The sequence below is a fragment of the Scyliorhinus canicula genome, chromosome 21, assembly GCF_902713615.1.
Source record: "Scyliorhinus canicula chromosome 21, sScyCan1.1, whole genome shotgun sequence".
In the NCBI taxonomy this organism is placed as follows: Eukaryota; Metazoa; Chordata; class Chondrichthyes; order Carcharhiniformes; family Scyliorhinidae; genus Scyliorhinus; species Scyliorhinus canicula.
Genome location: NC_052166.1, coordinates 32,366,013 through 32,391,769, shown reverse-complemented (window position 1 = coordinate 32,391,769; position 25,757 = coordinate 32,366,013). Strand labels below are relative to the sequence as shown.

General features: G+C 44.5%; 1 protein-coding gene across 12 annotated transcripts in view; it reads right to left on the bottom strand.

The window, feature by feature from the left end:
• The window catches only part of LOC119955607 (astrotactin-2-like), a 1,814,189-nt gene that overhangs the window by 668,286 nt on the left and 1,120,146 nt on the right, over nucleotides 1-25,757 (bottom strand). For all 12 annotated transcript variants that reach the window (XM_038781996.1, XM_038781994.1, XM_038781999.1 and 9 more), the window contains 2 exons: nucleotides 8,465-8,589; nucleotides 7,379-7,483 (listed from right to left, as the gene is read on the bottom strand). In XM_038781996.1, coding sequence (XP_038637924.1) covers nucleotides 7,379-7,483; nucleotides 8,465-8,589 — 230 coding nt within the window. The remainder of the gene's footprint in view (nucleotides 1-7,378; nucleotides 7,484-8,464; nucleotides 8,590-25,757) is intronic.

Sequence of the window (25,757 nt, the reverse complement as noted above, 5' to 3'; positions counted from 1 at the left end):
CTCTACACACCCGTCCTTTCAGGCTCCCCCCGCTTTACTTTCAGGACCCCCTCCCTTAGTTGGCACTGCCAAGGTGGCACTACCAGGGTGTCAGGCTGGCATTGTCAAGGTGCTCAGGTGCCAGATGGATTGCCAAAGTATCATCTCCTGTTCCCCCACCACCCCGGGGTCTCTAAAGGCCTCAGAGACTCCCCCTCCCCCCCCGATGTGTCCTCACGCCTGTTACACGTTTGTGGAAACCAGTTGAGGTCTCACAGGCGGGGCCATCGACTCCTGGGTAGCTGGTGAAAGCAGGGTCCAGGTGATTAAATGAGCCTAATAGCTCAATTAAATGTCGTTATCGAGATCATGCTCAGTGAGGGCATGATCCAGTTTGTGCCGGGCGCCTCGAGTCAAGTGCCCCTTGCTCGGCCCGTGTCTGGCACTGAGCTCGATTTGCTGCACTCGTGGGATTTACCCATCAGTGATGCCAAATGGACCATAAACTATATATTCCATGGACTATCTGATTTGCAACATTTGTTTCTTTTCTTATAACCCTCAGCTTGCTCCTGGCACTTAACTAGCTTATTGGGCCTTGGGAGCTTCGCCCTGTCGTGTTCTGTTTGCAAGAGAGTTCATTCCAATCAAAAATTCTTCCAATCTCTCATCTCATTTAAGGTTTTACAATTTTGAGTATAGGAATAGAGATGTTTTACTGCAATTGTATAGGGCATTGGTGAGGCCACGCCACGAGTATTGTGAGCAGTTTTGGTGACCTTATCTGAGGAAGGATGTTCTTGCTATGGAGGGAGTGCAGCGAAGGTTTACCAGGCTGATTCCGCGATGGCGGGACTGTCATATGTGGAGAGACTAAATCGGTTTGGATTATATAAATTGGAGTTTAGAAGACTGAGGGGGGGATCTCATCGAAACTTATCGATGATTTTAGCTATGAAGAGAGATTGGATAGACTGGGGTTATTTTTCTTGGAACAGAGGAGATTGAGAGGGTGACATGATTGAGATGTATAACATTTTAACATAGAGTAGACAGGAAGTAACTTTTCCCTTTGGTGGAGGGATCATTGACCAGGGGGCATAAATTTAAAGTAAGGGGCAGGAACTTTAGAGGGGATGTGAGGAAGAACTTTTTCACCCAGAGGGCGAGAGGAGTTTGGAACCCACTGCCTGAAAGGGTGGTGGAAGTAGAGACCCTCTTAACCATTTAAGACGTAGTTGGATGTGCACTTGTGATGTCAAAGCATAAAAGGCTATTTGCCAAGTGCTGAAAAATGGAATTAGAATAGTTATGTGGTTGGCTCAGACACGATAGATTGAAGGAGATTGTTTGTGCTGCAGACCTCTCTGACTCTATGAAAACCGAGTGTCTTGCTGGGCCAATTCAAAGGGGAAGGTAAGAGCCCAACCCTGGATGTCTGGAGTCATACATAGGTCAGACTGGGTAAGGATGACTGATTTCCTTCCCTTTTTTTTTCCAGAAAATATTTTAATCAAGCCATTTTCACACATGCAGATAAAAAAATCAGAAGAACAACAAGACAACTCAAGAAACATTCACACCCCACAATACTACCCCCCCCCCCCCCCCCGGACACCAACCTCACCTCACATCCCGCCTTCCCCATTTCACCCCACCTCCTTACTCACTCTTCAATCCTCCTTAAAGAAATTGATAAACGGCTTCCACCTCCGGGTCAACCCCGATGCCAACATTTGCAGCGCGAATTTAATCTTTTCCAGCCTCAGGAGTTCTGCCAGGTCGCTCACCAAGACCACCCCCGCTCCCGGTGGCTCCGAGTCCCGCCACCGTAGCAAAATCTATCTCGGGGCAATCAGGGAGGCGAATTAGATTTCCTTCCCTATGAATTAGCCCAGCAAGCACTCGGTTTTCATGGTCGTGAAGCAGATTGGTTTTTTTTGAATGCCAATCCAGTGGTTACATGGTCAACGTTATCGGTGTTAGTTTTTTTATTTGATTAGCTGAATTTAAAAACCCTAACTACCATGGTTGAATCTTTGCTTTGGTGACAGCAAACAGGAGCCAAGACGGTCTCTGGGTCCCAAAACCTCCTGTGGGGGCAACAGCCACTGTCTGGAGTTGTGACTTGATTTGTAAGGAGACCGGTCACTGTCTAATTAAGGACAGTGAGCAGACTCTCAAAGTTGGGGTGAGGTAAGGGCAGCACGGTGGCCTAGTGGTTAGCACAACTGCCTCACGGCGCTGAGGTCCCAGGTTCAATCCCGGCTCTGGGTCACTGTCCATGTGGAGTTTGCACGTTCTCCCCGTGTCTGCGTGGGTTTCGCCCCCACAACCCAAAAATGTGCAGAGTAGGTGGATTGGCCACGCTAAATTGCCCCTTAATTGGAAAAAATAATTGGCTAATCTAAATTTATTTAAAAAAAAAGTTGGGGTGAGGTGAGGAGGGGGGTAGGGGTGGGGTTTGTGCAATCAGAGGCCTCAAAGCTTCAGAGGAGCATTCAGCAGCAGTAAAATAAGGGGAGTAGCAGTAAAACGGGGAGAGCGCTTCAAAGGGAAGGTGCCCTCTCAGCCACTGAAATTTAAAGAGGTAGTGAGCACTCAGGACTGACTAGTGGACTGGCACTTGGCTGAACTCCCACCCAGACAGGCTGGGGTTGGGAGCCCACCTCAAGGAAGTTCATTTGTTCCCATCACATCAGGAATCTGGAGGACGACAGGAAGATCCCAGTCATCCTCCATTCCTCAAACCTGAACAAACCTAATTGCCTGCCCACCTTGTGGACGTGCCGGGTCCCAAATCTGCGTCAGCCAAAATGGCTGACACCAGGAGGAAGTTCAGGAAACAAGCACACCTGCCAGCCTGTTAATTTTTTGGTCCGATATGTCTCCATTCCTGACCTTGAGGGGGTGCAAAATTCAGCCTCATGTCTCTTATGCGTTTGTTCAGGCCTTTTCAGTAATATAACCACAATATTGCTAAATGTTTAGAGTGAAACCATTTCAGGGCTTTTAAGGCTTTTTAAAATTTACATTATATGGGCAATAAAAATTTAAACTTGTAAAACATTATCAGGTCAGTAACTGTCCATGCAATTTGATTAGTAGTTATGAACAAATAATTATACTTAATGCATCTGAACAGGTTTACTAGAATTCTTATACATCAAAATAATGGGTTTTGTAGGTACTTATTTAGAACAACTGATTTCATAATTATATAAATATGAAAACAAATGCCATTGAAATGTAATTTATATCTGAGTGCTCTCGGTGATTGTTGGACAAACAATTTTTTATTGGCAGTTTTTATTCGTGAGATATAATTGCTGCGGAGCTGATCGATTTTTCAATTACAGTGTCAGATGTTTTCTTTGCATACATTACCAATGAAGACTATTATGATGAAGTAGAAATTAAATTATACTGAGGTAAAATTGCAAAGCATCTCACTGATCCAAACAACAGCTCTCTACGCATTAATCAGTGAAATGTATTTCTGTAAATCAGGTGCAAGTTAAAACATGGAGTACCTCAAAATGATATGCCACATATCAAGGTCCCAATCATACACCATACAGTGCTGAAAATCCTTAAGAAACAGCACAAATAACTGCTTCTGCCATTCTCCATTGGATTTATTCCAAAGTCATTCCAGGAAATTGGGGAACCTCCATAGAATTATGAGTCCACAATTTAGTCAGTTTTGAATGCCTGGTGTAGTGAAAATGGCTCGCTCCAGCAACCAGTGCCACTCTTGCAAATTGGTGGAAAATCAAGGGTGCGATTTAATGAAAAAAAGAGTCCCATTGCGGTGGGTTTAGCAGGTGTTTCCCGGTTCTTGCAGCATTGAGAACAACCCTGATATTAAATGGGAATCTGTATTTATTTTTGAATGGCGCCCAGATCTTTCGATTCCCCCAACTTACCTGGTTGGACTCAAGACCCCTGCACCCCACCTCATAAGGGCCGGACACCCCCGGTTCTGATCCCCAGCGCAGGCAAAATGCCACCTTGACACTTCCAACCCGGCAGTTCCCCCTTGGCACTTTGGCAGTGAAAGTCTGGCACTTGGGTGGAACCGCCAGGCTTACAGGGCCAAGGTGCCTGGGTGGCATCGACACTGCCAGGGTGTCACCCTCCCAGAGGCTAACCACCGGGTGTCTACAATTGCCTGGGAGACTCTCCAAATGCCATTCCACCTGGCCCCTGTTTGTGGAGACTAGTGCTAAACGATACCTGGCTGGGCTCTCGTTGGTGAGGGGATTCGATCCAGCGGTGACATATTTAAGTGAGTCTAACTGCTCACTTAAATATGAAATAGGTCCCGCCCACTGTCAGCGGGATCCCGATCACCATGCCGGGGATCCCCTGAGGCGTGACAAGGTGGGTAAACCTCCTGAGTCATCCACAATGCGCCTGTTAGATCGCGCAATTCCCCTAAACGTAATTGTACAAAGTAAGTTTAAATTCTGTTTGTTTTATTTAGATTGTCTAAGCAGGTTGTTAGCCTGTGCAAGTAAATGATTCTGAGGAAAAGTGTTGTCCACCTGACCCCCCCCCCCCCCCCCCTCCTCCACCCTACCCTGCCCTACACCTGCTCTCCAGCGTCCAGGACGCCTGACTTCTGATTGAAGGCAAGCATCAGAACGGATACTAAATGCTATCAGATTCTGGAAATGGAGCTAACAAATACTTATTCTGTTGAACTCAGAGCCCAGGATATGCAAAATATTAATTAAGTGTGCTCAATGGCATCATGAGGTTATTGCAAAATTAAGCCCCGACACCAGAAACGTTGTGAATAATTGAGAGTGAAGATGATTAAGGTTCCACCACAGCAAGTACAGAAACCTCAGGCAGCAGTACAAGAGGGTAAAAAGTTCAAAAGCCAAAATGTGGAATAAATAAGCAAAATAGATTTCCAGGATGGGTGACTGAGGCTGAATTGCAGGACTCGTTAAAGAAATAATGTTACAGAGGAAGTCATGCAGATGGTAAAATCAGAACAAATGAGTTGAAATCAAGCCGTTATTGTGAAGAACAAAATTAAAATTCCTGCTGCTGATAAATGTCTGGAAAAAGCTGCGTGTCTACAAAAAGCGACTCCCGCTTTTATTTGCAGCAACAATTTCAGTAAAGTTATTGTCTGGAGAATTTCACTCCCGTTAGGTTTAATCCGGTACCAGATTGTTGGCATCTACAAAGTGGTCTTCTTGAATAGAGTTTCATTGAAGGATGAACATCGGATGGTGTTCAATTCACACTTTTACTAACATTTAGTAATTGTCAAAATTATACGTATTCCACAAGGGCAAATTAAAATGACTGATCAAAACCTCAGTGATCCAACATCACATTCAAATACGACAGACATTTTCTTTTTAAAAAAATTCATTTTGAGATGTACGCTGCAGAAGGTGACGTTGGGTCTACTTCATGAAGCACTTATAGTGATTTGATATAAATGAGTGGCTTAATGGGCCACTTAGTTAGCCATGTTAAAAATAGTAATGTTACCAAGCAATATGCCTGTGGCGATAATTTACAAAAAAACAGAAATTCCAAACCTAAAGAACACTAAATGTCATGCGGATGTGCTTCTTGAAGGCATGATTACTTATTCTTTTCATGGACTGGGTTTTAAACTTGGGGACGCTGTACAGACAAATGTGCTTTTTTCAAGAAATAACCAGGTCAGACAGGTGAGCTGCTATAAAATGCAATTTTGCATTCCATATAGTTGGAATTCTGACAAACAATCAAACCCCAAGGGGGACGCATCTCGTGACTATTTACACCACACGGAGCCTTTGCAAATGTTCCTGAGAGGAGATGTCCAAAATTCCGTTGAATTGTACTGAAACAATAACTGCAGCAGACATGAACTAATCAAGCTCCTCTGGAATAGCAAGGGTATTCATAGGAGCCCCTGCCAAGCAGGAGGACAACGTGAAAATAACTGTGCTGTACAGAAACAGGCTTTTCGTACTGTGTACCCTCTCTCTCTTTCTCTCTCTCTCACTCTCTCTGGAGGTACAACACCTGGTTTATAAAGTGACCAAACCGAGAAGAAACACACTGTAAACCGAAATCTTTCAAAATGTGGAAATCTGCTCCGTACTGCATCAAGGTAAATGGCTGCAATATTGAATCACTGCATTGAGACCAATTAAGGAGCAACTAAACATGTACTCTGTATTTTTCTTTCAGGGACTGCAAAACCCTTTTGCTCTTCCATCTGTACTTCAGTGTTCGTGGGCCTAAACAGATGTGTGTGAATGTATGAATGGTGTCCTGTTTTTCTTATTTTTTTTAGATTGGGAATATTGCCAAAAAATTTACCTTATTCTTTCATTAAGCTAAGAAAACCTGCCTGAGTAATTATCCACAACTTTGGCACATGAATAGTGGGAGACTTAAGAATTGGCAAAGCACCCCCTCTCTAAATTCTTAAAAGATTAAGAAAAAACTGTTACAGTCAAATGAGGAATGAGAGAATAGGGGACTAGTTTCATGCCTCCCCTGGTTGTAACGTAAACAACTGACGTATTTTTTTAACCATGATGTGGAGATGCTGGAGTTGGACGGGTGAGCACAGCCAGAACATCAGGTTAAAGTCCAGCAGGTTTGTTTCAAATCACTAGCTTTCGGAGCACTGCTCCTGAGGAAGGAGCAATGCTCCGAAAGCTAGTGATTTGAAACAAACCTGTTGGGCATTAACCTGGTGTTGTAAGACTTTTTACGATATTGTTTTAAGGCTCAGGGAATTTTAATGCACAGTTGCTTTGACAAATTACGTAGCCAAATATATCAAAGTTTCCTGAGATATGCAGTGATATCAGCTCAATTTAATTGCAACTTGAGGTGTGCATATTCAAATACACTCTGCACAAGAGCCCCAACGGAGCACGGATTCCAAACTGCAAACTATGGGATGCATATGGAAATCTAATGATTGAAGCCCATGTTACTGATTTCTATTATATTTGCCTGTTTCTATTATTTCAGTGAAATATATGCAAATTAATGGGATCCTGGAGTACTTCCCCACAAATGAACTGAACACGGACACCCAGGTTAAAAAGCACAGATATTCCTGCAGTAGAGTGCAATGTTTGCCTGCAACCCAATTTTCTTTTGCTGTAACCCTCGGCATACTTATTGCTCTATTGGCTGCTGCCCTCCGAAACTGCCTGCCTGGAACATTTCTAGCTTGCCATTCCTCCCCCTGCTTTCAACATCCTTCTCAAAATCTTGAGCATCCAGTATGCCCTCAGCCCTTCAGGTTTGTGAAGTTTTTGTTCAGCTAGAAAATCTCCATGCTATGCTCGCGGCACCCGTCCTTTTGAATCATTGCGATCCTATTTAGCAAAGTTCTTCATTTATTTGTTTTTACCTGCAGATTGTGTTATTGAACTGAGCTTAACCTTGTACAGATTGCTTCTAACTCTCCACTCCTGCACCATGGGATAGCCAGTAGCCTCATTGTATTTCGCATCACCTGGAAAACAAACCATGTTGTTTTTTTCATTAACTAACAAGTCAAAGCACATTAACATTTGTCAGACTGTCACCTTAGTTCAAATGTTGTGGCCTTGGCATGTTGGCCGCCCGTCAGCTGCGTTGTTTGAGCATTGAAACCAGGAATGCTGGGTGCCAATAGGCCATGTAGTTTAAGCTTTGTGGCCTGATATGTTGGCTGCCAAAGAACTGTATGGTTTGAATGTTAATGATGCAGTACTTTGTTTTCCAATTAACTGTGTCGCAAAGTGGCAGGAAACAAACTTGGTGCTCCAATTCTTGACATGAGTTCCTAATCTCAGCAAGTTATTCAAACAGGTGAGAAAGGAAAGCCAAGCCTGGCTCGTTCCTTGATATTGGAGAGGTGTACCGCAAATCCCGAGGGGAAATGAAGAAAACATAACCATTTAGAAACTAAAGAAAAATAAAGGGGGAAATGCATTGCGGATCTTTCACAATCACTTCATTCAGGCATTGGGTTATTTTGCTATTGAAAATTACATTGAAAAGAAACCACAGGAATAATTATACTGTGTTTCTTGATTATATTAAGAGAAAATGTTGAATTGCACCATGACATCTTTTTTCTGTGGCTAGAATTGAAGTGTCCACATATCAGTGAGCAATCCCTTATAACTCCATTAAACACAACAGTAGCAATGAATAATAATTAAGATGCAGGGCTGCAGGAGGACGTAGTACTTCAATATCAAATTAATTACTCACATGCCAAATAGTACCTCAGTGAGGAAAAGACAGAAGCCGGTGTTTTGTGCCCTGATTCAGACACTATCACGGTGCAGGACAATGTACTCTGCGGATACATACACATTGTTCTGTATTTCCCCTGGCCTATTTGGTCACAGTGGTTTTCTTTCATGCCCGCATGCACAGGCAGGTCGGCAAGGATATTCTAATTGTAGCAGGCAGTCAGGGCACTGAAAATACGCAAGATGCTTACCTGTCAGGAGCTGGAGATTAGGCAACGGCTCAGAAAGAACTCCACGACACTGCTCTTCCACAGGAAGGGGAATGACAACTAATCCATCAGCAAGTTGAGGGAAATCCTTCACAAAATTATTCTCCCTGTATGAAGGAAGCAGACATTGTCAGAAGTTGATTCATCGAAGGGCCTTTCAGAAATGGATGTGCAACTTGATTTAATTCTCAAAGTCACCAAGGCTGCTAGTAATTTGGAAGAAACAAACATCTCAGAACATTAAATGCCCATTTTGTAAAGTTATACTCATTTTTTGAAGAGAAACATATAGAAAGTGCAAAATGTTTTACAAGGATGATTTAATTGCAACTTAACCACATTTAGGTGTGTATATTCAAATACATTCTCTGCACAGGAGCCCCAATAGAGCAGGGATTCCAAACTGCAAATTATGGGATGCATGTGGTCCCTGGTCTTGAAAATGTAATCATTGAAGCCCATGTGCTGGGCGGCACGATAGCCCAGTGGTTCTCACTGTTGCTTCACAGGACCAGGTCCTGGGTTCAATTCCCACTTGTGTCACTGACTGTGCGAGTCTGCATGTTCTCCCCATGTCTGCGTGGGTTTCCTCTGGGTACTCTGGTTTCCTCCTACAAGTCCAGAAAGATGTGCTTGTTAGGTGAATTGGACATTCTGAATGCTCCCTCAGTGTACCCGAACATGTGCCGGAGTGTGGCGATAAGGGATTTTTCACAGTAACTTCATTGCAGTGTTAATGTAAGCCCACTTGTGACACTAATAAAGATTATTATTAAAGAGCGGTGGCAGAAGGCACATGTGAAGCATAAACATTGGCTTAGACTGGTTGCACCAAATGGACTGTTAAACAATTCTATGGATTAAAAGAACTCAGCATTCAATGTTAATAGCAGTGTGACCAACATAGCTGAATTTTAATTCCACCATTGCAAGTGGATTTTTCAGCTGCAATGCACCTGCATTTTGAATTTTCTTTCCAAATTGACTGGTCTAGTTCATCTTCCCAAATGCCTTCTAAAAACCGAAGCATTCAACGGTCCTTCAGTTTCTCATGCACCCCTTATCCTTTGCTTGGTATTTGCCTCCCTCCATTGTAAAATGCTCGACATGTGACGAATGCTGTTGGAAATACAATTTATTGCCGTGACCCTCTATCTTCCATAGCTAAGTTCCAACACCTTAAACAGGGGCAGCTTGGCCATCGCAGCAGAATTCAGACACTCTGCAAGGTTTGGCCAGTTACAAAACAGGAAGGGAAACCATGAAACAATAAGATGACAAAGATGAAACAGAATTGCTTCGCGTTTTACGTGTCTCTGGCACTGGTTGGATACTGACATCATTTGAAGTAGCAGGCAGCATTAAGTTGGTAATATATCTGCATTGCAGCGGGTGAAAGTAGGGTTAAATGTGCATTCCCCGTTTTGGAGAGCAATCAAATTTAGTCCCCCTCAATTCCAAATGTGCAATTTGCCTGAGAAATATTTGATACCGTGCATATTTGTTGCATTTTGTAATCATGCAATCATCCTCTATGACTCTAAAATCAGAATGCCCCCTGTGAGCTTGATTTGACCATTATACAACTTATTGTTGAAACCTGGTCACCGATCAGAGTTCTCTGAAATTCAAACCAAATATTCAATTGCATACATATCAGCTCCACATCAAACTCACTTCTTGGGAGGGGGGGGAGGGGGGGGGGGGGGCATGGAATACTAAGCAGTTCGATCTTTCCACAAGTGGTGCACAGAAAGTGATTCCACAAATAGAAATTAAACAATTGGAGACATTCACAATGAATTTAACAAACTGAACGAAGGCTTACATAAACCTAAATTACAGTATGCATTACTGTGAAAAGACAATTCATCCATATTTCAACACAATGTAATCTGAAGGTAAACTTCCTGTGGTAGATTATACAGTTCAGTAAATATATGCCACACAGACTATAATTATGCTTGCCTGCACAATAATGCACAGTCTGCAAAGCTCATCACGTTTCACTAAATACAGTGTGATTTATATTCAGGTGGTAGTAGTGCCAAATGTTAACATTTAATGAGGCAGTTTAGCTTGAATTGTGATTTAGTGAAGACAGATAATTAAAAAACACTTGTGAATCTGTACAGTCTGACTTATTGTCTGTTTTTTTAATGTAAATTCTTTATTTTCCTCCATCTTTTAACAGCACACACTGTTCCCTATTTGAGAGCACAGGCTGCCAAACCCTTGCTAATGTTAACCTTAACTTGGCTTCCACAAGGTGTCTTGGCTTCAATTTGCCTCTCCTGTCTTATTGTTTCGAATGCCTCCCCTAATGGCAGATTCAGGAATGACAACCTGTACCCTGACACTCTGTGGCACAGTGAATGACTGCACTGTGCCCATGTTCCAGCTTTTAATATGTTTTTTTCTTTCTGCTTCCTCAACGGTGGCAGCAAATGGGTTAATGAAATGAAATGAAATGACAAAAAATAAATCAGCTTAGTCCAGGCAATTTGCTTCATGTTGTACAGGATATTTGTTCAAAATGTAATATTTAAAAATCTATCAGTGAAATGACAATAAAGTCAGACATGCATATATGCAGCACCATTCGTAACTTCAGGACAGTCCAAAGTACTCTACAGTCAATTACCTACTTGATTTATTTTTTGAAATGCTGCTGCAGCTAACCTGTGCACAAGCTCCCAACAAACATTCATTTGATAATGGCCAGATAATCTTGCTTTTTAGTGCTGCAGAAGGATAAATATTGGTCAGGAGACCAGAGTGAACTCCATGCCCTTCCCTCTTCAAAGGTGCAATGGGATCTTTGACATTCACCTGAGAGGAGCCATCTCAGATTTTGTGCTCGAGCCTTTAGATCGGGACTTGAGTCCACATCCTGCTAACTCAGAGGCAGGACAGCCACTCGCTGAGTGAGCAATAGCCGACACCCAAGGAATATCTACCCACGATGAGGCTGACAGGCCATTTGGCCCTGGGCAGTTTGTCTCGGTGGCTAATTCTTGGTTGTCTGACGCCTATCGGGAAGCCCCTTTTTATAGTTCAAGCCTCCTCTTGATACTTTTATCGGCATGCTCGCTTCCATCAACACAGCTCCCCTTGTGAATGGAGAGGAGCAGGATCTGTTCAGGGCAAGTAGGCCTCAGGGTGAACATTTAACCATAATTAACGCATGCTTTGGAAATAAAATGTGTGTCCCTTAATTGCTCACACGAGAGACAACTACCATACTATCAGACAGTATGACATTGGCTGGAAATTGAGGTTTAGTAGGAAGTAGAGTTTAAAACAAACAGCAGATTGTAGCTAACGTGTATTCAGAATGTTTCTTTCAAACAATAAAAGTCAAGAAATCCTGCATTTCCCATGGTCCCTTAATCAACTTGGATAAGATCATCCCCATGAAAAAGCTTTAATTTAAAGAATGATTTTTTTTTTCAAATATTTGAATTACCTGGTGGGGTGGGGGGTCCCGGCGTAGCGGAGTGGCGCCAACCACTCTGGCGTCGGGCCTCCCCAAAGGTGCGGAAATCTCCGCACCTTTAGGGGCTAGGCCCACGCCGGAGCGGTTGGCGCCACGTCAACTGGCGTCAAAACCGGCGCCAATGGCCTTTGACGCCCACCGCCCGGGCTGGCCGAAAGGCCTTCGCCAGTTCGCGCATGCGCCGGTGCGTCAGCGGCTGCTGACGTCAACACCGGTGCATGCGCGGTGGAGGGGGTCTCTTCCGCCTCCGCCATCGTGGAGTCCGTGGCGGCAGTGGAAGAAAAAGAGTGCCCCCACGGCACTGGCCCGCCCGCCAATCGGTGGGCCCCGATCGCAGGCCAGGCCACCGTGGGGGCACCCCCCGGGGTCCGATCGCCCCACCCCCCCCCCCCCCCCCCCAGGACCCCGGGGGCCCGCTCCCGCCGTCACTCCCGCCGGCACCAGAGGTGCTCCAATTCCCGCCGGCGGGAGAGGCCTGTCAGCGGCGGGACTTCGGCCCATCGCGGGCTGGAGAATCGCCGCTGGGGGTACGCCGATTGGCATGGCGTGATTCCCGCTCCCGCCGATTCCCGGGTGGCGGAGAATTCCGGCCACGGCGGGGGCGGGATTTACGCCGGCCCCGGCCAATTCCCCGACCCTGCGGGGGGGTCGGGGAATTCCGCCCCAGCTCTTTAAAGTGCAATATAAACGGCCACCATCTGCAGTAAAAATCTTCCATTGACTCTCAGCATCATTTCAGGTTTACATCAAAGGATGTGCCAGGCACCCACTGCTTTTAGAACAACAGTGCAGGTCTCACTTCAGCAAGAGAGGGAGTGAGAGAGAGAGAGGGAGTGAGAGAGAGAGAAAGTTACTTTCACTTTGAGGATTTAAACACTTCTGCTAAGTTCTCAGAGAAAGCATCATGCAAGAACCAATCACTGATTGTTGTCAGGCAGAACACTGTCCCAGGCCAACCCTGTTGCAAGTTAACCAATCAAACCAACTCCTTCCAAGGCTGGTTCCTCAGATCCACTCAGTGCCGAAGAGTCCGGCTTCTCCTTTCCAAAATACAAAGCCTGGGAACACAATGTCCTGACAAGCAGACTGTTTCAACTTTTAATTTTCTGCTTAAAGGTACATCCCGGTTAAGGTTCCATGGACTAAAATAATAAAAAGAAAAGAAATAGAAACAAAGGAAATAAAAAGGAAGGACTCTTACACAAAGAAGAAAAAAAGGAGGCATTGGAGGAGTTTGAATGTTTCCACGAAGGGAATGGCTGCATTTTCCATGCCTGAAATTTCCCCAGCTTCCTTGTACTGCTTGTGGACCACAGATCTACCACCACAGGCACCTGAAGCCCAGCAGTTGATGCTCATCCTGTCTCCTCAAGGCAGTTCTAACATAAGAAAATGAATTGGTCTCTGCAGACCGATTTCAAGATGTTGGCACAGTGCTCCTTGCTGGCTCATTGAGGAAAGAAAATGACATGTTATAAAGGAGTCAATAACAGCACCAAGCGTGGGGCAACAGGCAAATTGCCTCTGAGTGATTCATCAGTCGCTTTTGACAATGCTTATTTTCAATTGTTTTGGCAGCACTAACATCCTTAAATGAGTTACATTTGTGCCTCTTTCTCGAAGGAAAGGAAAAGAACATTCCGGAATTGTCTGGTAGAATGATGGATGTTTTCCTGTATCCATGCTGATAAGTTTTCAAGGCTGAAGGATTATTCTCCTATGAGCTACAAACTTTGGGATCATCAGCAATCCCTCAGGGCTATGGTCTGAAAATTGACCTAAATGAGAAGATATTACACAAGTTGACGACTCCGCTCTCCAGTTAAATTCAAAGATAATGCCTTTCTACACAATCTGTGCTCACCCACTGAATACCAACTACATGTGTGCTTTGTAGTACAGCAATCAACTCATTGTGAAATGATAAATGGTACTGTATAGATTTATCATTATGAAGAAAATAAAATTAATGGTCGTCCTTAGTTAATCTCCGTAATGGCGCACTTAGATCACTGAGTGTTCGAATGAAATTAACGTTTTTTTTTTAAGAGAAAATAATTCTCTTTCTGTTTGCAGTTTAACTCTCTTGTTTCTAAACCCTTCATTTTTAACTCACGGGGAATCAACTGACAATGCGCCGAAACAGAGGGGAGCGGTCAAGACAAGGTAACGGCCTTGGTTCCTGACCCTACTGACTTTCTCAAGGTTGGGGAGGAAAGTCAAGTCCTCCTCATCGTTAATTGGGCACATTTATGTCATTAAAGAGCATGTTAAGAGCTCGCCTTCCAACAATGAGATTTTCAGGGGGTTGGGGAGGTGGCCATCTGACGAAAGTTGAACAGGTCCAGCCTTTCAGCAACAGGGTCAACAGCAATGAAAAACATTTGTGCGATTTACAAAGTGGAAGCTTTGATAAAATTCCATTGCATAGCAATTACATTTGAATAGCAGTAACATTTCCATACCTGATCCAGAGTGCCAGCTCTCCATCTGCCTAGCCAATTTGATTTGTTGCCTCTTTTCAAATTATTTACAGATGGCAGCCACATCGATGGTTGGCCATGTCCAACCATTACACACCCACTTTCCCGGTGTCTCGCACTCCCAGCTCAGCCATTAATTTTGCCAGCTGACCCATCCCCACTCCAAATAGGTTTCCAGCTCAATGTAAATGCGGTCAGTTCCCGGTTCATGACCTGGAAATGAAACCACTTCCAGTCTCCTCTGCAAAACAGTGATATCTGCTGATATTGCGTTAATTCAATCCTCAAAATCAATTGTTTCATCTGGATGTTTGTTTCCTTAAAAGCAAATGTCATAATCTGCAAATAAAGTTCAGCCTTCAGTGAACAGCATTCATGGGCACAATTTAACATTCGGGCGGCACGGTAGCACAGTGGTTAGCACTGTTATTTCACGGCTCCAGGGTCCCATGAGAAGCCACTTGAGAATATTTTGTTTATTAACGGTCAACAGTACTTTTATACAAAAAGGTTAAAACAAACTATTAAACAGTCAATATATCACATTAACCAGTAACCAACAATGAAATCCAGGCCACTGAAGCAAAAGAGGCAGAAGCAAACAAACACACAGCCTCCGGACATTAAATATTGAACAGTCAATGGTGCAATAAAGTCACCAGCACTCTGCAAAGCAGTTCTTCAACATATTCATCATGGTGCTTATTCGGATCAATCCATCTCTCTCTCTCCCCATCCCACAGCTCAAGTAGTAGACTCCCAACAGTGGAAAGTCACACCGGCGCAGAGCACGCCAGAGGATAGAAAGAGCACCTCCTCCCCTTCTCCAACGCTGGTTGCAGATCATCTTACATCCTCCTTTTCCTCGCTGTAGGCCACAGAAGAAAAAGAGGTGGAAGCAAACTAACACACTCCATGGCCTCCAGACATGAAGCATCAAACAATCAACAGTACAATAATGTCGCCAACTATCTGCAAAAGCATTTCTTCAACACTTTCAGCACGTTGCTTGTTTGGCTCAATCCACATCTCTCTTCCCCTCCTGCAGTTCCCAGCAATAGACTTGCAACAGTGGAAAATCACACTGGAAAGTCAAACCGCAAAGAGCATGCCAGAAGAGAGAAAGAGCACCCCGTCCCATTCTCTAGTGCTGGTATCAGGTCATCTTACATTCTCCCTTTCCTTACTCCAGGCCACAGAAGCATAAGAGGCAGCAACAAACAAACACACCCCTTCAGGAAATTTCAGCTGCCAGCAAACACAACCTGAATCACAACTTAGAATATAGAACATAGAACATTACAGCGCAGTACGGGCCCTTCAGCCCTCGATGTTGCGCAGACCCGTGAAACCATCTGAAGCCTATCTGACCTATACTATTCCATTTTCATCCATATGTCTATCCAGTGGCCACTTAAATGCCCTTAAATTTGTCGAGTCTACTACTGTTGCAGGCAGGGCGTTCCACACCCCTACTACTCTCTGAGTAAAGAAACTGCCTCTAACATCTGTCCTATATCTACCACCCCTCAATTTAAAGCTATGTCCCCTCGTGTTGGTCATCACCATCCGAGGAAAAAGTCTCTCACTGTCCACCCTATCTAACCCTCTGACTATCTTATATGTCTCTATTAAGTTACCTCTCAGCCTTCTCCTCTCTAACGAAAACAACCTCAAGTCCCTGAGCCTTTCCTCGTAAGACCTTCCCTCCATACCAGGCAACATCCTAGTAAATCTCCTCTGAACCCTTTCCAAAGCTTCCACATCCTTCCTATAATGTGGTGACCAAAACTGCACGCAGTTACTCCAGGTGCGGCCGCACCAGAGTTTTGTACAGCTGCAGCATGACCTTGTGGCTCCGAAACTCAATCCCCCTACTGATAAAGGCTAGCACAGCATATGCCTTCTTAACAGCCCTATTAACCTGGGTGGCAACTTTCAGGGATTTATGTACCTGGATGCCGACATCTCTCTGTTCATCTACACTACCAAGAATCTTGCCATTAGCCCAGTACTCTGCATTCCTGTTACTCCTTCCAAAGTGAACCACCTCACACTTTTCCGCACTAAACTCCATCTGCCACTTCTCAGCCCAGCTCTGCAGCTTATCTATGTTCTTCTGTAACCTATAACATCCTTCAGCACTATCCACAACTCCACCGACCTTCGTGCCATCTGCACATTTACTAACCCATCCTTCTACACCGTCTTCCAGGTCATTTATAAAAATGACAAACAGCAGTGGCCCCAAAACAGATCCTTGCAGTGCACCACTAGTAACTGAACTCCAGAATGAACATTTGCCATCAACCACCACCCTCTGTCTTCTTTCAGCTAGCCAATTACTGATCCAAACCGCTAAATCACCTTCAATCCCATACTTCCATATTTTCTACAATAGCCTACCGTGGGGAACCTTATTAAACGCCTTACTGAAATCCATATACACCACATCAACCGCTTTACCCTCATCCACCTGTTTGGTCATCTTCTCAAAAAACTCAATAAGGTTTGTGAGGTATGACCTACCCTTCACAAAACCGTGTTGAGTATCGCTAATCAACTTGTTCTTTTCTTGAGAGCTGTGAAGTGCTCTCATAACTAACAAGGCCAATTCCTCATGAGCAATAGACTTCGGCTGTGAAGCTAGAGGCTGCTCATGGTCAAAGGGAGTTAAGATCCCCCTGTGTTCGAGAAGCATAGGTTTCTGAACCAGTAAACCACAAATCTAGAGCAACACTCAGTGGTCCCCGGCTCGAATCCTCCACCATAGATGGTTTCAATTAAAAGAGGATTCATCCCGTGGCAAACATGGGTGAGTTGAAAAATTTCAAAGGGAATAAACGTGACCTTCAGCATAGAGCAAAGCTCTGTCCTGGAAATGTAGGTTGCCCTGTTATGACTATCCACAATATTTAAAGATGGCTCGAAAGCCTCATGGACAAAATGCCTACCCCTGCCCTGGAATGTTTCAGCCCCTCGACTAAGCCCAATCCTCCTGAAGGGTGCCCCAATATCCCCCCCCCAATCACTTGGGCAGCAGCTCCAGTACCCTAGAGCTGCATGCCAGAAAATGCAAATGGATGCTTACCTCCGCAGTTCCCCTCAGCAGCAATTTTGCCAGCTTCACGTTTTTAAAAAGGAGTACTAAACGACACCCGTGTGATTTACCGCTGTGAAGCCGGTTAATTCCCCGGAGGCCGTCGCATTTGACTTCAATCTCGCTAATAAGATTGAAATAAATGCAAATGAGGGTGAATGATATGCTCATCATATTTGGTCGAGATCCGGAACACGCCGTCAGGAGCGGAACGGTTAGATAGCAAACTGAATTGCGCCCGATGCAAATCTCAATTTTGGCCTTCCCGCTATCTAACCGGCGTGCCCAGATCCACGCCGGGCGCAACGCGGTGGTTAAATTGTGCACTATATATTTATTTTTTTAAAATAAATTTAGAGTACCCAATTAATTTTTTCCAATTAAGTGGCAATTTAGCATGGCCAATTCACCTCCGTGCACATTTTTGGGTTGTGGGGGCAAAACCCACGCAAACACAGTGAGAATATGCAAACTCCACACGGTTGGTGACCCAGAGCCGGGATCGAACATGGGACCTCGGCACCATGAGGCAGCAGAGCTAACCATCAATAGTGACAGTCCTGAAGTGCCAATGCACTTCTTTCTTCTCTTTGAGAAGATGAGGGGGCGATTCTCCGAATCGGAGCAACCGCGCCACGTCACCCCGACACTGGCGCGGGATTCTCCGAGGTGCGGCGAATCGGCGGCATTTGCGTCGGCGCGTTTGATGTGGCGCCAGCCAAAGGCCGCAGGAATTGGCGGGGCCGCGGATTCTCCGGTCCGGATGGGCCGAGCGGCCGCTCCAACACGACAGAGTCCCGCCGGTGCCGTTTACCCCTCGTCGCTGCCGGCGGGAACTCTGCGGGAATGCTCGGGGGGGGGTGTGTGGCATGTGGGGGGGGGGGGAAGAGGGGTTCCTTCACCAGTGGGGGGGGCCTCTGATGGTGTCTGGCCCGTGATTGTGGCCCACCGATTGGCGGGCCGGCCTCTCTGTCAGTGGGCCTCCTTTCCTCCGCCGGCAATGTTATATCCCTGCGCCATTTTTGTGCAGGGCAGCCTGGGGGAGGACGGCCATTGCGCATGCGCTAGTTGGCACTAGCCCAACTGCGCATGCACAGGACCCAAGGCTTTTACGCGGCGCCGGGTCTCCGATGCCGGCCCAAAAATTGCGCCACGCCCCTGCCAGCCTTCGGAGGCCCCAAAATAATGGGCGCTGATGCCGGAGTAAAACACTTCGGTTTTTACTCCGGCATCGTCACTTGGACTCCCGTTGGGAGAATTCTGCCCATGGTGTCTGAACATTTAATCAGACATTGATGTTCTGTATAGATGGTGGGGAACAGAGTGTTATTTTTTTCACGCACTCTGTACATGTGCTCAATTAGGAAATAGAACAGCCATATCCAATACACTCTGCATCTGGCCAAGCTTCAGATGCTTTTCTTCAATTTGATCCAAAGAGGCTCAATTTTCATTTGGACTGAGGCGAAGGTTCTCGCTGCCTGGTTTCATTCTTTTGTGGATTAAAGGGGGAATGTAAGGCCAATAGTAACAGGATTTGACACTAAAATTTCCAATAAAATCCCTAATTAAACACTGTAGCAGCTCTTTGTGTTCTGGTCAGCAGAGATTCACACCTTAACCACTTCATCCCATCACTCGTGTCTGCACAAGGAATCAGGAACATGGTGTACTCAGCCTTTCAAAATAATAAAGTAGTAACCGTTGCAGGCTGCAGATGGCTTCTACACATGGTACTGCTTAGTCTAACCCTTCCTTCTGCCACTCGGGCCAAAAATACCAGTTAATTCCCATTGAAATTAATGGACATTTCTTGAATTCTTCACAATAAAGAGGTTAAAAGAGGCATGGATTGGATTGGCCGGTGGATTGCTGCATTAATGGCTGTGCCTCAGAAATTGATTCACAACGTGCGGTCAAAGTTAGAGACCCCATTATTCAACCAGATTGAACCCTGACTCTCAACGTACTCAACGTTTGCTGCTTAGAACGTCCTTGTGCAGCGAAGGAGCCTAAATGTTTCCTTACATTTGCATGCAATTGGGTTATAATCAATGGTACTGCATAAACACACATGGAATAAACTGTGACTATTCACAAACTTTTAGGTTCATTATTGCTATCTGATTCTCAGTCATTTACAGAACTAAAAACCACCCTCCATTTTCTGCCTTCTCATTCTGTACATGATGACTGATGACAACTTCAAGAATGCCAAGCATTCCTTGCAACCTCGCCCGAGTAGTCAATCTTTAGGTAAGGGCTTAAGTAGCAAACAATCATCTAGTTGTTCAGCAATGTTAACTCCTAACTCGACATGAGCGCTGTCAATAAGGGCCACTGAATAGAAATAAAGATCAGGACCTGTGTTCCCCCTTTTGAGCCTACAGGTTTTGGGGACAACTGTAGCATCAACTCTTGCTGCCGAGTTGAGATTATCCCAGCACAGCACAGACCAGGAATCCAACTATGGATGCACCTCATTCATTCTTCTGAATGGTTCAGGTTTTACAGCTCCACATTCTGTTCTCTTGGCAACAATCAATTTCTTTGACAAAACTCAATATATAGATTTTGCGTTTCACCATTAGGGAGGAAATGGGTGACCAGAAGAACATAAGAACTAGGAGCAGGACTAAGCCAGCTGGCCCTTCGAGCCTGCTCCGCCATTCAATTAGATCATGGTTGATCTTTTGTGGATTCAGCTCCACTTTCCCGCCTGAACACCATAACTCTTAATCCCTTTATTCTTCAAACAACTATCTATCTTTATCTTGAAAACATTTAATGAAGGAGCCTTAACTACTTCACTGAGCAGGGAATTCTGGAGATTCACAACCCTTTGGGTGAAGAAGTTCCTCCTAAACTCAGTCCTAAATCTACTTCCCCTGGTTTTGAGGCTATGCCCCTAGTTCTGCTTTCACCCACCAGTGGAAATAACCTCCTCGCATCCAATCCCTTCATAATTTTATATGTTTCTATAAGATCCCTCCACATCCTTCTAAATTCCAACGAGTACAGTCCCAATCTACTCAACCTCTCCTCGTAATCAAACCCCCTCAACTCTGGGATTAACCTCGTGAATCTCCTCTGCACACCCTCCAGCGCCAGTACGTCCTTTCTCAGGTAAGGAGACCAAAACTGAACACAATACTCCAGGTGTGGCCTCACTAACATCTTATACAATTGCAGCATAACCTCCCTAGTCTGAAACTCCATCCCTCTAGCAATGGAGGGCAAAACTCCATTTGCCTTCTTAATCACCTGTTGCACCTGGAAACCAACTTTTCGTGACTCATGCAAAATAAATAATTTAGAGAGCAGACTTTTAAAAAAATTAATTCCTGGAATGTGAGCGTCACTGGCAAGGAAAGTATTTCATACCCATCCCTAATTGTCATTGAGAAAGTTGTGACGAGCCACCTTCTTGAAGCATTGCAGTTCTTGTGGTGTAGGTACATTGTAGTTACAATGCTGTTAGGAAAGGTCCTGACCCAGAGACAATGTGAAAAGAGAGATAAGATGCAGTGCATAACTTGGAGGGGACCTTATAGGCAATGGTCTTTCCCAATTGCCTGCAGCCCTTGTTCTTGCAAATGGTAGAGGTTCTGTATTTGGAAGCCAAGGAAGCCTTGAGAGTTGCTGCACCTTGGCGATAGTACATGCTGCAGCCATTTTGTGCCAATGGTGATGGGTTTGAGTGCCAATCAAATGGGCTGCTTTGTTCTGGGTGATAATGAGCTTCTTGAATGGTATTGGAGCTACACTCATCCAGTCAACCACGGAGTATTTCTCACATTCCTGATTTGTGCTTTGCCCAAAGGAAAATTGGGAGGTGAGTTACTCTCACAGAAATTTCAATCTCTGACTTGCTCTTTGAGTTTCAGTATCTATCTGGCTGGTCCAGTTCAGTTTCTGACCAATACTGCGGACCATAAGTTTGAAGTTGCCAGATACAATGATGGTAATATCGTTGTTGTGGTGAGGTGATGCAAAAGTAGCAGTTAGACATAGAATTTACAGTGTAGACATAGGCCATTCAGCCCATCGAGTCTGCACCAATCATTGGAAAGAACGCCCCAGACCTCTATCTTATCCCCATAATTCAGCAACCCCACCTAACCTTTTTGGACGCTGAGGGCAATTTAGCGTGGCCAATCCACCAAACCTGCAAATCTTTGGACTGTGGCAGGAAACCCGAGCATCCGGAGGCAACCCACGCAGACATGGGAGAATGTGCAGACCCCGCCAGACAGTGACCCAAGCCAGGAATCGAAGCTGGGACACTGGAGCTGTGAACCTGTGCTACCCAGTTGAATGGTGAAAAACCCATTTTATTTCTGATCCACGATTGATAAGAACCATTAGCTGCATGCTAGGATAATGTGTTAATTTTGTTTCTCTGTACCGAGGGCAGGTGGTGAAATCCTTGTCCAATGATTTGTACATACATTGCACGTAGTCTATCTCCTCTCAGGATAAATGGTTTGTATTCCTAAGTAGGCAAGTGTCAACTGGAAAAAAAGGCAGCAGTGCTTTATCTAATATATCTATTTAAATAAGAGATATGGTTCATCAGACTTGGAGAAGAGCTTTGAATTTCATATGCAAGAGGTTTCCCCATTACTTGTGAAAGGCTGAGTTGGAAAGTCATTTATTTCCAGTGCTGTTTCAATAGAGTTAACTGTGATTGATTGCAAAAAATTTCGATCCCCATTAATTTCCACTAACTTGGATCAAACGAATAGTAGAATGGGAATGGAATCATTGCCTGGCCAGTTCCCTTCACACTGTATGGCTGTACGGGCTGTGGGGTTTTGTTCCTGCGTGTCATGCTCCAAAGGTCCTGACAAGGTTTCATGATTTTATTTTTAAATTTAGCTCTTGAACTTTTTCAAGTTAATAGCAAATTAATTTTCTGTTGCTGCATTTCATTGAGAAAGGTGGAGAGAAAAAGAGTCTTGCAGTTATCCAGCCCTATTCACAACCACTGGATATCTCAAAATTCTTTCCAACCAAATAACGAAATTGCTTTGACGCATAATCATTGTTCTCATGCCATAACTTCAGGAGCCAATTTGTACACAGTAAGTTCCCACAGACAGAAATGTGATAATGACCAGATTATCTGCTTTTTAAATATATTTTAACTGAGGGACCCCTGGTCTTCTTTGAAATAGTGTCCTGGGATCTTTTACATCCAGCCAAGTAGGCTGACAACGCTTTGGTTTAAAGCTTTATCCAAACGATAGCTCCTCTGACACTGAAGAACTTCCTTCATACTACACTCTCTTAATACCTCAATGGAGTGTCAACCTTGATCTTTGCGCTCGAGTGGGGCTTTCATGCAGGAACCTTGTGACCCAGAGGAGAGACCCCTGATACTGTCATTTTGGCTTTAGATTTTGAGAAAAATAAATTTGCAGCCTGCAGTTTGAATCAAGTGGCCAGCACTGTGGTACTTGATATACCACTCTGTCTGTAGACATTTTTTTTTGTACATTTATTCAATTTTGTCAATTTAAACAAAACCATCCAAAACAACCACCAAAATTACACAATAGAAGAGGTGAACAAGCAAGAGCACATATTAACTTTAATCCAAAAAACTAAACTAAACCCCCAAACAGCCTGATGGTGACTAGCCCCTTAAAAATGAAAATGAATGGCTGCCAACTTAGGTGGAACCCTTCTACCGACCATCTAATGGTGTCCTTAATGTTCCCCAGCCAAGCCGAGGCACGAAACAGAGTAGGAGATTTCCACCCAAGCAGAACTCATCTCTGGGCTATCAATGAGGTGAAGGCGAAGACATCTGCCTTTACCCCACGGTACCAGAGAGTCTGGTACCGTGAATATGGCCACCAGCAGACATGGATCAAATCTACATCGAATATCTCTGCTATGGTGTTAAAGAAAGAGGCCCAGAAGCTTACCAACTTGGGACAAGATCAGGACATATGTGTGTGTGGTGAGCCGCTCCCCGAGAGCAGTGTTCACACATATCCTCCAACATAGAGAAGAATCCACTCATCCTCACTTTAGTCAGGTGCGTACTGTTCACCAGCTTGAACTGGATCAAATTTATCCGAGCACATGAAGACATGGAGTTGACCCTGTGAAGTGCTTCACTCCATTCCTCACCACATTCATTACCAGCCAGAATTCACCCTCCCATTTCGTCCTCACCTCCCTTAACGGAGCTGACTCCGCTGACAGGATGTGGCTACTTATGCCCAAAATACTCCCCACCTCAGACCGGCCAAAGACAAAATCCTCTTCAACAGGGAGGAGGGCAGTGCCACGGGAAAAGAGAGGAAAATCTTGTGGAAAAACCGCGAATCTGAAAATACCCGATGAGGCTGGAACCAGGCAGTTGGAATTTCTCCGCTGTCCTTAAAACTAGCAAGCCTCCCCTCCACAAACTGGTCTCCAAATCTTTCCAGGTCCTACTCCCATCACCATTTATTACATGTCTGTCCAAAGATGTGCGGGTTAGGTGGATTGGCCATGCTAAATTGCCCGTAGTGTCCTAAAAAAAGTAAGGTTAAGGGGGGGGTTGTTGGGTTACGGGTATAGGGTGTATACGTGGGTTTGAGTAGGGTGATCATGGCTCGGCACAACATTGAGGGCTGAAGGGCCTGTTCTGTGCTGTACTGTTCTATGTATAACCTGACAGTTATCATTATAGGATTTGTTCCGCATGACTGATTTTACAGCCTAACATTATCACAATAAGGTGCCTGCTGGTCAGCAGTTTGACTGACAGCTCCAAATGGTTATAGATATATACATGATTGTTTTCAGAAAGGGCAGCACGGTGGCATAGTGGTTAGCACAGCTGCCTCACGGCGCTGAGGTCCCAGGTTCGATCCCGGCTCTGGGTCACTGTCCGTGTGGAGTTTGCACATTCTCCCCGTATCTGCATGGGTTTCGCCCCCACAACCCAAAAATGTGCAGAGTAGGTGGATTGGTCACGCTAAAAATTGCCCTTTAATTGGAAAAAATAATTGGGTAATCTAAGAAATAAATAAATAAATAAATGATTGTTTTCAGAAGAGATTAGACAAAGGTCATTTAAACATATTGAATGATTAATGAGTGTTTGAAAAAAAATGGACATCATCAGTAGCTACATGAATTCATTTAATGTCAGCATGGCTCCTGAGGTTTACCCACTGTGAATAATAGGTGAATTGACATGGGAGCAGTAAGGGAAAAGGGTGGTAGCTGGAGGCTTGGGTTGGTATGAGACCTTCCCCTTTAGTTCTTTCCTCCGCTCCCTCTTTCACTGCCTCTGCACATGTTTAAAATTGGTTACACTGCTAACATTTTTCATTTTTGAGGAAAGGCCATCAACATGAAATTATAACTTTGTTTCTCCCTCTAGAGATGTTGCTTGGTCTGTTGAGGATTTTCCGCACTTGCTGCTGATATGGGATGTGGGGGAGGGCAGAAATCCCCAATGCTGTTAGAGTTCTGCCCAAGCACATTTGGATCCATGTGTATGTTTAATACAGGGATGTTTCCTTGACATTTCCCAAGGCTCATCATTTGAATGCTGTGCACCACCTCGCCTGGAAAAGGTAAGGCGCTGGAAACTGAAAATGATTTAATCAATCACAACTAACTCACTGCCTCTGGCTCTCTTTCCTCTGTTCTTTGATTTGGATGTAAATCACACTGACAGCTGAACACTAGTTTTGATGCAGTCAGTGACAACAAGGCAGGACCTAAAGAATATCCGGTCCTTTTTATCTTTCTCCTTCCCTTTCTACCTGAAGTGATAATCGTCGGGAGTAAGTTTGCACTCTTTTTGCTCAGAAGCCATTGCAATAGGAAGAGGGTGGACAAAATAGTGAACACTATATTATTATACCAATTAATGTGATTTTCTTTTGGACCGGGGCAATATTTGAGCTCAAATTCACCCCTTAGCTACAATACACTGCATTACACCCTCATGTGCATTATTCAACATTTGGAAGGTAATTTATTTAGTAAGGAATAAATAACACCTGCATATTCTCAATGGCAATTGCACCCCCAGACGCAGTTTCGGAGAGTCATATCATTCATCTCTTCTGCATATTTTTCGTCTTATTTTTCACTTTTTCACTTTTAACACAAATTTTCAATGAGCCATTCAATGCTCTGTGTTGATTAGCAACGAGGTGCTGACATTCTGGACTA